Source organism: Carcharhinus amblyrhynchos, chromosome 20 (genome assembly GCF_965287045.1).
Source record: "Carcharhinus amblyrhynchos chromosome 20, sCarAmb.v2.hapA, whole genome shotgun sequence".
Classification (NCBI taxonomy): domain Eukaryota; kingdom Metazoa; phylum Chordata; class Chondrichthyes; order Carcharhiniformes; family Carcharhinidae; genus Carcharhinus; species Carcharhinus amblyrhynchos.
In genome coordinates, this window is record NC_137343.1 from 4,037,030 (window position 1) to 4,051,701 (window position 14,672).

The window sequence follows — 14,672 nt, forward strand, 5'->3', positions numbered from 1 at the left end:
TCTCTGTAACCCCCTCCAGCCCCCACACTCCTCCCTATCCCTGTAACCTCCTCCAGCCCCTACACCTCTCCCTATCTCTGTAACCTCCTCCAGCCCCTACACCCCTCCCTATCTCTGTAACCTCCTCCAGCCCCTACACCTCTCCCTATCTCTGTAACCTCCTCCAGCCTCCACAATCTTCCCACTCTCTGTAACCTTCTCAAACCTCAAAACCCTCCCTATCTCTGAAACTGGTGGCACAAAAGTTAGCACTGCTGCCTCACAGCACCAGGGATCCAGGTTCGATTCTCAGCTTGGTCTCTGTGGGGTCTGCACATTCTCCCAGTGTCTGCGTGGGTTTCCTCCAGGTGCTCGGGTTTCCTCCACAGCCCAAAAGATGTGCTGGTTAGGTGGATTGGCCGTGCTAAGTTCTGTGTGGCGACCAGGGGATTTTCACAGTAACCTCATTGTGGCGTAAGCCTACTTGTGACAGTGATAAATAAACTTTAACCTCTTCCAGTCCCCTACACCCCTCTGGCACCTCTGCCCTTTTCCAATTATGACCCCTGACATTTCCCAGATTTCCATCATTCTGCCATTGGGGGTTGTATCTTCAACTGCTTGGAGCCTGAGTTGTGGAACCCTCTCCCTCAGCCTCTATATCGTTTCATTTCCTCAAGGTTAACTGACCTGTTTTAACAAGCTTTGGTAAGCTGGCATAATTTCCCCTTCTGCAGCACAATCTGAAACTTCTGTCAAGACAGTGGCTCTACAAAGTGACTTCAGGCCTTTTACGACATTGAAGGTGCTATACAAATGCAAGTTGTTCATACAAATCCAATCATCTAATACCCTCTCCTCGATAAAATATCTCATGGTGAATATTGACTGAGCTCATGAGTTCAGCCTGACCTTTTATTGTATGTTCTATGCAGTTTCTTGTCTAGCCTGGGCTGTGTACATATTTAGACAGATTAGAGCTGCTAAAGTTTGTTACAGGTGGCCCTGTTTGTGCCTCTGTCTGAAGTCTGATCATTAGTTCTCCATGCGCTGGTCTACCCTTATGTTAGACCATTCTTTACCGTAAACCCCCGGGAAAGATTTTGTTTTGGTGGCAGTGGGGGAGAAATCGTCCCCTCTACTTCTGTTCATCTAGTCCAACATCTGTTACAGAAATGTACGTTGCGTGAATTAGTGTTTGCTCAATAAATATTGCAAATGAGTCGGTTTGCAGAGCGCTAAGGGAGCAGAGTTTCAGCTGTTAGAATTCATTTCAATAGAAAATGCCTCGTAGACAAAGCAGGTATTTACCTCACACACAGGTACATGCTAACAACACCACCGATCCATAAACAAGGAAGTAAAGTATTTGCAAGGATCAAAATGCTTTTTCTCCTGTTCAAACAAACACACAGAAAGGTTAAAGTTCACGTGCGTGCCATGTATTGCGATCACCTGAAGCAAGGGGAGACCTCATCGAAACATATGGAATACTGAGAGACCCGGATAGAGTGGACATGGAGAGGATGTTTCCACTCATTGGAGAGACTAGAACTCGAGGGCACAACCTTAGAGTGAAGAGACGCTCCTTTAAAACTGAGATGAGGGGGAATTTATTCAGCCAGAGAGTCCTGAACCTGTGGAACTCATTGCCACAGAGGGCTGTGGAGGCCAGGTCATTGAGTGTCTCTAAGGCAGAGATAGATAGGTTCTTGATTAATAAGGGGACCAAGTGTAATGGGGAGAAGGCAGGAGAATGGGGATAAGTATCATATCAGCCATGATTGAATGGCAGAACAGACTCAATGGGCTGAATGGCCTAATTCTGCTCCTATATCTTATGGTCTAATAATGGTGTCTATTTTCATATTCCATTTACCACTCAGAAATACAATTCACCCCGACCCCCGGCAGCTGGTTAAGGTTGAGGGGATTTTTAACCCATATTATACTCAGCGGTTACAGACCAGCAAAGCTCTCGCAGTCAACATCACCAGTTATGAACTTGCCAAACCTCAGAAGTTCCATCACAATAGAGTCATGCACCCTCTCCATTCCTTCTCTATGAACAGTATGCATTGTCTGTATGGCGCGCAAGAAACAGTACTTTTCCCTGTATCCCAATACATGTGACAATAATAAATCAAATCAAATCAAAAACCATGGGGGCACAACCTTGTTGAGATGTTGTGGGGTCTCGCCTGCTCACTGGAGGAGCACAGCAGGGGCAATGGCCCTTGGTTTGTAAGCAAGGGGCGGTGATGGCCTAGTGGGATTATCACTAGACTAATAATACAGAAACTCAGCTAATGTTCTGGGGACCTGGGTTCAAATCCTGCTATGGCAGCTGGTGGCATTTGAATTCAATAAAAGAAATATCTGGAATTAAGAATCTACTGATGACCATGAAACCATTGTCAATTGTTGGAAAAACATATCAGGTTCACTAATGTCCTTTAGGGAAGGAAATCTGCCGTCCTTATCTGGTCTGGCCTACATGTGACTCCAGCGCCGCAGCAATGTGGTTGACTCTCAGCTGCCACTCTGAAATGGCCTCAGTTAGAACATAAGAATTAGGAGCAGGAGTCGGCCATCTGGCCCCTCGAGCCTGCTCCACCATTCAATAAGATCACGGCTGATCTTTTTGTGGACTCAGTTCCACTTACCTGCTCACCATAGCTCTTAATTCCTCTACTGTTCAAAAATTTATCTATCCTTGCCTTAAAAACATTCAGTGAGGGAGCCTCAACTGGGCAGGGAATTCCACAGATTCACAACCCTTTGTGTGAAGAAGTTCTTCCTCAACTCAGTCCTAAATCTGATCCCCCTTATTTTGAAGCTATGTTCCATAGTTCTAGTTTCACCTGAAGTGGAAACAACTTCCCTGCTTCTATCTTATCTATCCCCTTCATAATCTTATATGTTTCTATAAGATCTCCCCTCATTCTTCTGAATTCCAATGAGTATAGCCCCAGTCTACTCAGTCTCTCCTCATAAGCCAACCCTCTCAACTCTGGAATCAACCTAGTGAATCTCCTCTGCATCCCCTCCAGTGCCAGTATATCCTTTCTCAAGTAAGGAGACCAAAACTGTACACAGTACTCCAGGTGTGGCCTCACCAGCACCTTATACAGCTGCAACATAACCTCACTGTTTTTAAACACTAGCAATGAAAGACAAAATCTGCTGTACCCGCAAACCAAAGTTTCAAAGGCAACTAGGAATGGGCAATAAATGTTGACCAGACAGCGACGCCCATGTCCCACAAATAAATAATTTTAAAAAAGGGAGATGAACGCAGTGGGGCCGCTGCTGCTGCAGTGAGTCGTTCAAAGGAGGAGCCACGAGAGACCCGCGCTGTCTCTTTTTGGGAGGATCAGCCAAGCCGTAAGCCAGTCAGGCAGTGGCAAAGCCCCTGGGGGTCCTTCCCCCCCTGGAATCAGGATCCTGGGGAGGTGATGTCCAGTCAAATGAGGGCAGCTGACCAATCAGAGGCTGGCAGTTCCTGTGCTCAGCAGCAGCCCTGGAACCGCTGCTGGAAGAACGGGTACTGGAGTCCCAGGATTGCAGGGTGACGTAGGCCACACATATGTATTGTGGGCGGGGGGACAGGGTGGTGCAGGGGTGGGATTACGCGGAGAGGCAGGCAGTGAGATCGGACGCAGGCCGGGAGATGGCTCTCAGCAATCCCCACCCCCACCCATTCCGGCTTTCCAGTCCCCCCAGGCGCTGCGTATCTTAATTGAGGGACCACCCCCCCTCTCCTGCCCCCCGATGTGACAGGTGGTCCGTATACTTTTATCTATATGGTGACAGCCCCGCCTGCAGTTGGGTTAATACCAGCTGTAGTTGAGCTGAGGCCCTCAAGCGGCCATTTATTGGCCAACTAAAGGCCTCAATGGACAGGCCAGAGAAGCTGACCGTGGGTCTTTCCACGGGATTAAATTCTGGTGGAGATGGGAAAGCAGCAGAATTCCGATACGTCACCATCCTGCCTGAGTAAGTGCCCTTTCCACCAACCAGCTCACCCCCTAGTCAGAGCAGAAGATTCCTCCCATCGGGCTGGATCTTACGGCCTCGCTCGCCCAGAAATCTTAAAACCCTGCCCGAGGTCAACGGACCATTCCATTGTTCCGTCCCTCGCCCGTTCCGGTTCCCGTGGCAGGCGGAGCGGTAAAATTCCAGCCATTGGCTTTAACAGACTTTCCCAACTGTCGCTGGTTCATGACGAGTTGTACAGTCTGTGGTCTTGTGCCTTGGCGTAAGGAGAGCATCTTGCCTGTTTACATGCCAGCAGACTGACTGCCATCTTCACACGGGGAGCTCCAACAACCTGGCAAAAATGTGATCTCCATTGAGGCAGTATTACACCAGTAACTTCTACAGCACTGGGCTGCAAACCTCAGTGAAGATGTCTTGCATGTTTGCACAGAAGAGTGAAATCAATCCTCATTGACACAACAAACCTCATGTGAGTGTATTGTCTCATGCATGTGCAGTGGTTTAGATCACATGAGCACCCTCGAGATCCTGTCAGATTACCTGGGAACCGTCCTTGCACATAACTAATGAATGCTTCAGAGTGATGTTACTGGACTGGTAATCGGGAGAACTGGCTGAATAACCCTTGACATGAGTTCACAGTGGCAAAGGAGGGATTTAACTTGAATTAATTCAATCAAATCTGAAATATGAAGCTAGCATCACTAATATCTTACACCAGTGTTACAAAATCTGCTAGCTTCAGTGATAACAATGTTCTTCAGGGAGGGAAATTTGCTGTCCTTACCCCATCTAGCCTACAATTGATTCCAGATCCACAACAAGACAGAAATATCCTTGGAGGACACTGAGTTGTATTCAAGGCAGTGGGAAGCTGACCATCACACCCTGAAGGGTAATTAGGAATGCGCAATAAATTCCAAGCTTACCAGCAACTAACCTCATCCTGTGAATTAATTGTGTTTAAAACAAAGTTTGACTGAGGGAGTGGGCAGATAGCCAATGGCACAAGTTGATCAATAACCCAATTTCTACCCCTGAAAAGGGGGAGGGACCAAATGTTGTGGCAAGAAAATGAGATGATTGAACCTCGTGTAAATTATTTGTGTCGTTGTCCCAAGGTCATTTGAGAAAAGCAAATATTTTCTCTGCACCAAATTCTCACAGGAACAAAACATCAGAACCTAACTCCATGGAACCACCCTGGTGGTCAGATTGTGACAGTTGACATAACAATAATGAATGGTAAATGTTGACATAGAAGCTTACAATGGGAAATATTCAAAGAGAAAGATTATAAAATCATAGCAAAGGAAATAAGTTTAAAGTTTATTTATTAGTGTCACAAGTTGGCTTACATTAACACTGCAGTGAAGCTACTCTGAAGATCCCCTCGGTCTGGTGACCTGTAGTCAGCATCTTACATAAGAATGACATGGTGGCACAGTGGGTTAGCATTGCTGCCTCATAGCACCAGGGACTCGGGTTCAGTTCTGGCCTTGGGTCACTGTGTGGAATCTGCACGTTCCCCCCCGTGTCGGCGTGGGATTCCTCCTGGTGCTCCAGTTTCCTCCCACAGTCCAAAGATGTACGGGTTTGATGGATTGCCATGGTAAAATGCCCCTTAGTGTCAGTGGGATTAGCAGGATAAATAAGCGGGGTTACGGGGATATGGCCTGGGTGGGAGTGTTGTTGATTTGATTTATTGTCACATGTATTAGTATACAGTGAAAAGTATTGTTTCTTGCCTGCTATACAGACAAAGCATACTGTTCCTAGAGTACATAGGGGAGAAGGAAAGGAGAGAGTGCAGAATGTAGTGTTACAGAAATGGTGGAGAAAAAGGTCAGCTTAATGCAAGGTAAGTCCATTCAAAAGTCTGACAGCAGCAGGGAAGAAGCTGTTCTTGAGTCGGTTGGTACGTGACCTCAGACTTTTGTATCTTTTTCCCAACTGAAGAAGGTCTGGGATGTGTGGGGTCCTTAATTATGCTGGCTGCTTTTCTGAGGCAGTCTGGAGTGTAGACAGAGTCAATGGATGGGAGGCTGGTGCAGGTTCGATGGGCCAAATGGCCTCCTTCTGCACTGTAGGGATTCTGTGAAAATGCCTTGATTTCTAATTGCATCTTTCCGTTTTACAGGAGATGGCAAACTCTGTCTATCTGGTGATGGAGGTGAGTTACGCAGTGTGCTCTGGGATTACTCGGTAGGTTGGTAATTATTCTTTTAAGCTGCGACTGCCCAACCCGAAACACGTGTCAGAGTCCAGACACTCTCCGGGGTTCTAGAAAAGTATTTGGAGGACCCTGAATCATCTCGAACTCAGAACATATGTTCCTTTTGTGCATCTTTGATGCTGTGGCTGAAAGCCCAGTTTATTGTTAGACCTGACTTATATTTTAAAGCAAAGAGCAAAATCTCAGTAGCCAACATTCCTTCTGAACTGATTACAGACTGGGTTTACCCGTGTGTGGTCTATTTTTATATTACACTGCGGCTGATAAATAATTATAGCTTGTTCTCATATAACTGTACAGTGTAACATGACTCACTCACCCCTGTGTATTTTTGTGTTTTCCAGTACTGTAATGGTGGCGACCTTGCTGATTATCTCCATTGTAAGTCTGCAATAAAACAGCTTTGTAAAGTGGTAGAAAATAATGATGTTACTGATTGGCCAGCTGTAGATAAGATTATATTTGGTAGCAGTATTTACTCAGCGTAGTGCGGATAGAGTTCATTGCAGGGTGTGACTGATAATAACACCTGGATATGTGACTCCTGAACAGGATAGAAAGGCACAAAAAGCTTTCATTACCCCACAATGTCCCCAAATCACGTTAAAGCCATTCAAATACCTCTGAAGTGTTGTCACATCTGTAGTGTGGGGAAATTGCACAGCAAGCTCCCAGAAACTGCAAAGTTGCTGCCTCTTTTGATGCAGTCCCGTGAGGTGTAGGTACATCCACGGTGCTGATAGGGAGGGGGCTCCAAGATTTTGACCCAGCGACAATGAAGGAAAGGCCGATATATTTCCAAGTCAGGATGGTGAGCGGCTCGGAGGGGAACCACCGGGTTCCCATGTACCTGCTGGTCTTGTCCGTCTAGAAGGTTCAGGAGATGTTGTCAAAGGAGCTTTGGTGAATTGCTGCAGTGCATCCTGTGAATGGTTCACTGTGCGTTGCTGTCACTGTGCATTCTTCGTAGGATCATAGAAACCCTACAATGCAGAAGGAGGCCATTTGGCCCGTCGAGTCTGCACTGACCACAATCCCACCCAGGCCTACCTCCATATCCCTACGTATTTACCCACTAATCCCTCTAACCTGCACATCTCAGGACACTAAGGGACAATTTTTAACATGGCCAATTAACCTAACCCGCACATCTTTGGACTGTGGGAGGAAACCGGAGCACCCGGAGGAAACCCACGCAGACACGAGGAGAATGTGCAGACTCCACACAGACAGTGACCCGAGCCGGGAATCAAACCCAGGTCCCTGGAGCTGTGAAGCAGCAGTGCTAACCACTGTGCTACCGTGCCGCCCGTAATGGTGGAGGGGATGAATGTTGAAGATGGTTGTAGACAGTGACCATCAAGTAACCTGCATTTCCTGGACGGTGTTGAGCTTCTTGAGTGTTTTGGAGCCACACCCGTCCAGGCAAGTGGAGAATATTCCATCGTACTCCTGACTTGTGCCTTGCAGATGGTGGACAGGCTTTGGGGACTCAGGGCTGAGTTACTTGCCACACAATTCACAGCCTCTGATCTGCTCCTGTAGCCGCAGTATTTATCTGGTAGTACAGCTCAGCTTCTCATCAGTGTTAAGCCCCAGTGGGGGAATCAGCCCTGGTAGTGCCACTGAATGTCAAGGGGACATGGTTAAATTCTCCCTTGTGGGAGATGGCCATTGTGTGGCACGTACGTTACTCACCACCCAGCAGCCCAAGCATCTTGTTACATATGGAGACAGACTGCTTCAGATTATGAGGAGTCGCGAATGGTGTTCAACTTGTGCAGTCATCATTGGACATCCCCACTGCTAACCTAATGTTGGAGGGAAGGTCATTGATTAAGCAACTGAAGATGATTAGGGCACTACCCTGAGGAAGTCCTTCCGCAGTGTTCTGAGGCTGAGATGATTGATCTCCAACCACCACAACCACCTTCCCTTGTGCCAGAAATGAGATAGAACAAAGAAAATTACAGCACGGGAACAGGCCCTTCGGCCTTCCAAGCCTGCACCGACCATGCTGCCCAACTGAACTAAAACCCCCTACACTTCCGGGACCATGTCCCTCTATTCCCATCCCATTCATGTATTTGTCAAGACACCCCTTAAAAGTCACGACTGTAAATGCTTCCACTACCTCCCCCGGCAGTGCTCCAGCTCCAGGCACCCACCACCCTCTGTATAAAAAACTTGCCTCATCCGTCTCCTTTAAACCTTGTCCCTCGCACCTTAAACCTGTGCCCCCTAGTAATTGACTCATCCACCCTGGGAAAAAGCTTCTGACTATCCACTCTGTCCATGCCTGTCATAATCTTATAGGCTTCTATCAGGTCTCCCCTCAACCTCTGTTGTTCCAGTGAGAACAAACCAAGTTTCTCCAACCTCTCCTCACAGCTAATGCCCTCCATACCAGGCAACACCCTGGTAAATCTTTTCTGTCCCCTCTCCAAAGCCTCCACATCCTTCTGGTAGTGTGGCGACCAGAATTGAACACTAAATTCCAAGTGCGGCCTAACTAAGGTTCTATAAAGCTGCAACATGACTTCCCAATTTTTAACCTCAGTGCCGCGGCTGATGAAGGCAAGCATGCCGTATGCCTTCTTGACTACCTTCTCCACCTTCATTGCCACTTTCAGTGACCTGTATACCTATACATCCAGATCCCTCTGCCTGTCAATACTCTTAAGGGTTCTGGCATTTACTGGATATTTCCTATTTATTAGACCTTCCAAAAATCTCCCATGGGAGCATTCAGATCCCATGGCACTGTTTTGAGGGGAGTTCTCCTGGGACCAATATCTATTCATCAATCAACATTACTAAAACAGGGGAATTGTCATTATCACATTGTGGATGCTTGGTATATACAAACTGGCTGACACACTCCCCAAACTACAAGGCTGACTACACTCCAAAAAAAAGGCAATGTAAAGCATTGTGGGACATCCTGAGGCCATGAAAGGTGTTATACAAATGCAGGGCCTTTCTTTCAAAGGTAAGCCAATATCTGTATCTTGAGAGTCCTTGACAAGTTGCACAGAGCAGTCAAAATAAGTTCTGTCTCTTCAGTGTTAAGTAAAGCTACAGGATGTCCTGAACATATAGGCTGTCTGGGTGTTCTCGTGCTGGAGTGTGTATAGGTTAGTAGACCTAGGTTCAACAGCATTGCTTAGGGGTTACCCACGATCCGAAAAACCCTCTCTGTGTGAGTTGTGTAACACCGATCCATACACTAAACTGATTCAGATATAGCCAATCAACCAATTGAGTTTTGTCCTTAAGTTCTTTGGTAGTTGTAATACTTTGCAACATGTAACTTCCTCTATGGCACTGCCAGGAATGGTAGCACCATGGTTAGGACTACTGCCTCACAGCGCCAGGGACCTGGGTTCGATTCCCAGCTTGGGCCATTGTCTGCCTCCATGCACATTCTCCCCATGCCTGTGTGGGTTTCCTCCAGGTGCTCCGGTTTCCTCCCACTGTCCAAAGATGTGCAGGTTAGGTGGATTGGCCGTGCTAAATTGCCCCTTAGGGGGACTAGCAGAGTAAATACGTGAGGTTACGGGGTTAGGGCCTGGGTGGGATTGTGGTCGATGCAGATTCAGGGCGCCACACACGGAATCCCAGCCGGCAAATTCACCAGCTGCTGCACGATGAGCATGCTTTCCCCAGTGAGGGTTTGCGTTTCCCGAGTTTAACCCAAAGCTCGTGCCTGACCTCTCGTTTTCTTTCCAGCCAAGGGGACCCTGAGCGAGGACACCATCCGACTTTTCCTGCAGCAGATAGCAGGCGCCATGAAGATGTTGCACAGCAAAGGGGTCATCCACCGTGACCTGAAGCCACAGAACATCCTCCTGTCCTGCACTGGAGGCCGCAAGTCCAACCCCAACAACATCCGCATCAAAATAGGTGAGACCCCAGTTTGGCTGTGGTGGCCTCCGTGAATGTTGTATATCATGGACCCCTTATTGATAAAGAGTACCCACGATGGTTCTATATAACTTCACAAGGGCCAAGGCAAAGAGCAGGGCTAGTGGAATTATTTAGTCAGCTCTTTCAAAGGCCAGTATGAACATGACTGGCCGAATGGCCTCCTGTGCTCTATCATTCTTTGATTTGGTTTATTATTGCCACATGTTTTAGTATACAATGAAAAATATTGTTTCTTGCGTGCTATACAGACAAAGCATAGCATTCATAGAGAAAAAGAGAGTGCAGAATGTAGTGTTACAGTCATAGCCAGGGTGAAGAGAAACATCACCTTAATGCAAAATAGGTCCACTCAAAAGTCTGATCGCAGCAGGGAAGAAGCTGTTTATGACTCAGACTTCTGTATCTTTTTCCTGATGGAAGTAGGTGAAAGAGAGAATGTCCGAGGTCCATGGGGTCCATGGTTATGCTGGCTGCTTTGCCAAGGCAGCGGGAAGTGTAGATAGAGTCAATGGATGGGAGGCTGGTTTGAGTGATGGACTGAGCTTCATGCATGACCCTTTGTAGTTTCTTATGGTCTTGGACAGAGCAGGAGCCCATACCAAGCGGTGATACAACCATAAAGAATGCTTTCTATGGTGCATCTGTAGAAGTTGGTGAGAATTGCAGCAGACATACCAAATTTCCTTCGTCTCCTGAAAAAGTAGCATCGTTGGTGGGCTTTCTTAATTATAGCGTTCTTATTGGGCCCTGAGAGAAATCTTTGCATCCTCACTGGCTATAGGGGAGGTCCCAGAGGATTGGAGAATAGCCAATGTTGTTCTGTTGTTTAAGAAGATTAGCAAGAATAATCCAGGTAATTACAAGTCGGTGAGCCTTACATCAGTGGTGGGGAAATTATTGAAGAGGATTCTTCAAGACAGGATTTACTCCCAGTTGGAAATAAGTGGACATATTAGTGAGAGGCAACATGGTTTTATGAAGGGGAGGTTGTGTCTTACTAACTTGATCGAGTTTTTCAAAGAAGTGATGAAGGTGATTGATGAGGGCAGGACAGTGGGTGTTGTCTACATGGACTTTGACAAGATCCCCCATGGCAGACTGGCGCAGAAGGTGAAGGTGCGTGAGATCAGATGTGAGCTGGCAAGGTGGATACAGAACTGGCTCGGTCATAGAAGACAGAGGGTAGCAGTGGGAGGGTGCATTTCTGAATGGAGGGCTGTGACAAGTGGCATTCCTCAGAGATCAGTGCTGGGACCTTTGCTGTTTGTTGTATAAATGGTTTGAAGAAAAGTGTAACTGGTTTGATTAGTAAGTTTGCTGACGACACAAAGGTTGGTGGATTTGCAAATAGTGATGAGGACCATCAGAGGATACAGCAGAATATAGATCATTTGGAGGCTTGGGCGGAGAGATGGCAGATGGAGTTTAATCTGGATAAATGTGAGGAATTGCATTTTGGAAGGTCTAATGCAGATGGGAAATATACAGTAAATGGCAGAACACTTAAGAGTATTGATAGGCAGAGGGATCTGGGTGTACAGGTACCCAGGTCACTGAAAGTAGCAGTGCAGGTGAGAAGGTAGTCAAGAAGGCACATGGCATGCTTACCTTCATCGACTGGGGTATTGAGTTTGGCAAGTCATGTTGCAGCTTTATCAGATCTTAGGCCGCACTTGGAATATAGTGTTCAGTTCTGGTCACCACACTATCAGAAGGATGTGGAGGCTTTGGAGAGGGGACAGAAAAGATTTACCAGAATGTTGCCTGGTATGGAGGGCATTAGCTATGAGGAGAGATTGGAGAAACTTGGTTTGTTCTCACTGGAACAACAGAGGTTGAGGGGCGACCTGATAGAAGTCTACAAGATTATGAGGGAGCATGGACAGAATGGATAGTCAGAAGCTTTTTCCCAGAAAGAGTCAATTCCTTCGTGGTTTACTAAAGAAGTTGAATCTCTTGTGAAGAGGAAGAAGGAGACTTATGTAAAGGTGAGACGTGAAGGCTCAGTTAGGGCTCGTGAGAGTTACAAGTTAGCCAGGAAGGACCTGAAGAGAGAGCTAAGAAGAGCCAGGAGGGGACATGAGAAGTCTTTGGCAGGTAGGATCAAGGAAAACCCTAAAGCTGTCTATAGGTATGTCAGGAATAAAAGAATGACTAGAGTAAGATTAAGGCCAGTCAAGGGCAATAGTCGGAAGTTGTGTGTGGAATCCAAAGAGAGAGGAGAGGCGCTAAATGAATATTTTTTGTCAGCATTCACACAGGAAAAAGACAATGTTGTCGAGGAGAATACTGAGATACAGGCTATTGGACAAGACGGGATTGATGTTCATAAGGAGGGGGTGTTAGCAATTCTGGAAAGTATGAAAATAGATAAGTCTGCTGGGCCAGATGGGACTCTCTGGGAGGCTAGGGAGGAGATTGCAGAGCCTTTGGCTTTGATCTTTATGTCGCATTGTCTACAGGAATAGTGCCAGAAGACTGGGAGATAGCAAATGTTGTCCCCTTGTTCAAGAAGGGGAATAGAGACAACCCTGGTAATTATAGAACAGTGAGCCTTACTACTGTTGTGGGCAAAGTTTTGGAAAGGATTGTAAGAGATAGGATTTATAATCATCTAGAAAAGAATAATTTGATTAGGGATAGTCAGCACGGTTTTGTGAAAGGTAGGTTGTGCCTCACAAACCTTATTGAGTTCTTTGAGAAGGTGACCAAAGAGGTGGATGAGAGTAAAGCAGTTGATGAGGTGTATATGGATTTCAGTGAAGCGTTTGATAAGGTTCCCCATGGTAAGCTATTGCAGAAGATATGGTGGCATGGGATTGAGATTGATTCAGCAATTTGGATCAGGAATTAGCTAGCTGTAAGAAGACAGAGGGTGGTAGTTGGTGGTAGTTGATGGGAAATGTTCATCCTGGAATTCAGTTACTAGTGGTGTACCACAAGGAACTGTTTTAAGGCCTCTGCTGTTTGTCATTTTTATAAATGACCTGGATGAGGGTGTAGAAGGATGGGTTAGTCAATTTGCGGATGACACTAAAGTCGGTGGAGTTGAGAACAGTGCGGAAGGATGTTGCAGGTTACAGAGGGACATAGATAAGCTGCAGAGCTGGGCTGAGAGGTGGCAAATGGAGTTTAATGTGGGAAAGTATGAAGTGATTCACTTTGGAAGGAGTAACAGGAATACAGAGTACTGGGCTAATGATAAGAGACTTGGTAGTGTGCATGAGCAGAGAGATCTCGGAGTCCATGTGTATAGATCCCTGAAAGTTGGCACCCAGATTGATAGGGTTGTTAAGAAGGCGTACGGTGTGTTAGCTTTTATTGGTAGAGAGATTGAGTTTCGGAGCCATGAGGTCATGTTGCAGATACAAAACTCTGGTGTGGCCACACTTGGCGTATTGTGTACAGTTCTGGTCACCGCATTATAGGAAGGATGTGTTAAGCATTGGAAAGGGTGCAGTGGATATTTACCAAGATGTTGCCTGGTATGGTGGGAAGGTCTTACGAGGAAAGGCTGAGGGACTTGAGGCTGTTCTTGTTAGAGAGAAGAAGGTTAAGAGGTGACTTAATAGAGGCATACAAGACGATCAGAGGATTAGATAGGGTGGACAGTGAGAGCTTTTTCCTCGGATGGAGGGGGCATGGCTTTAAATTGAGGGGCGATAAATATAAAACAGATGTGAGAGGTAGGTTCTTTACTCAGAGGGCGTGGAATGCCCTGCCTGCCACAGTAGCGGACTCGCCAACATTAAGGGCATTTAAATGGTCATTGGATAAACATATGGATGATATTGGAATAGTGTAGGTTAGATGGGCTTTAGATTGGTTTCACAGGTCAGCACAATATCGGGAACCAAAGAGCCTGTACTGCGCTGTAACGTTCTATGTTCCGTGTTCTAGAAGGCATAGCTTTAAAGTGCAAGGGCCAAGTTTAGAGGAGATGTAGCAGGCAAGGTTTTTTTCAGAGTGTGGTGGGTGCTTGGAATTTGCTGCCAGGAGGTAGTGGAAGCAAGGGATATGGTCTCAGAAGGGTAGGGGGTTTTAGTTCAGTCGGGCACTGAGACAACTCTGCAATGTTTGAGTTAAACTGTTATTTTGGCCACCCACCAACTGATTTAGCTGCTGCTGATTGTACTCTGTTCATTTGAGTCTGAACATAAGCAGGGCTGTAGTTTTTTTGTACTGGTGGAGAATACAGTGCTGGTGGGACTGTGAACATTTAATTGTCTTGATCCAGGAGTCATTTCTCCACACATAGAAATTGCAGTGGTTTTCTCCACTCACCTGACGAAGGGACACCGTTTCCGAAAGCTTGTGGGTTTACTATCAAATAAACCTGTTGGACTTTAACCTGGTGTTGTGAGACTTCTTACTGTGTTTACTCCAGTCCAACGCCGGCATCTCCACATTGAGAGGGAGTGGAGCCAGTGTTTCAAGTCTGGCTGACCCTTCGTCAGAGCTCATCTAATGAAGGGTCAAAACATGGGCTTTCCTTCTTGAGCTGCGCTGCCCAGAACTGAACTGT

The 14,672-nt window shown here is 46.5% G+C and overlaps 1 protein-coding gene across 3 annotated transcripts in view; it reads left to right on the top strand.

Annotated features, from left to right (window-relative positions):
• Positions 1-14,672, top strand: part of ulk1b (unc-51 like autophagy activating kinase 1) — a 112,995-nt gene that overhangs the window by 20,278 nt on the left and 78,045 nt on the right. For all 3 annotated transcript variants that reach the window (XM_080207988.1, XM_080207990.1, XM_080207989.1), the window contains exons 4-6: positions 6,122-6,154; positions 6,562-6,598; positions 9,950-10,123. In XM_080207988.1, the coding sequence (XP_080064114.1) occupies positions 6,122-6,154; positions 6,562-6,598; positions 9,950-10,123 (244 nt within the window). The remainder of the gene's footprint in view (positions 1-6,121; positions 6,155-6,561; positions 6,599-9,949; positions 10,124-14,672) is intronic.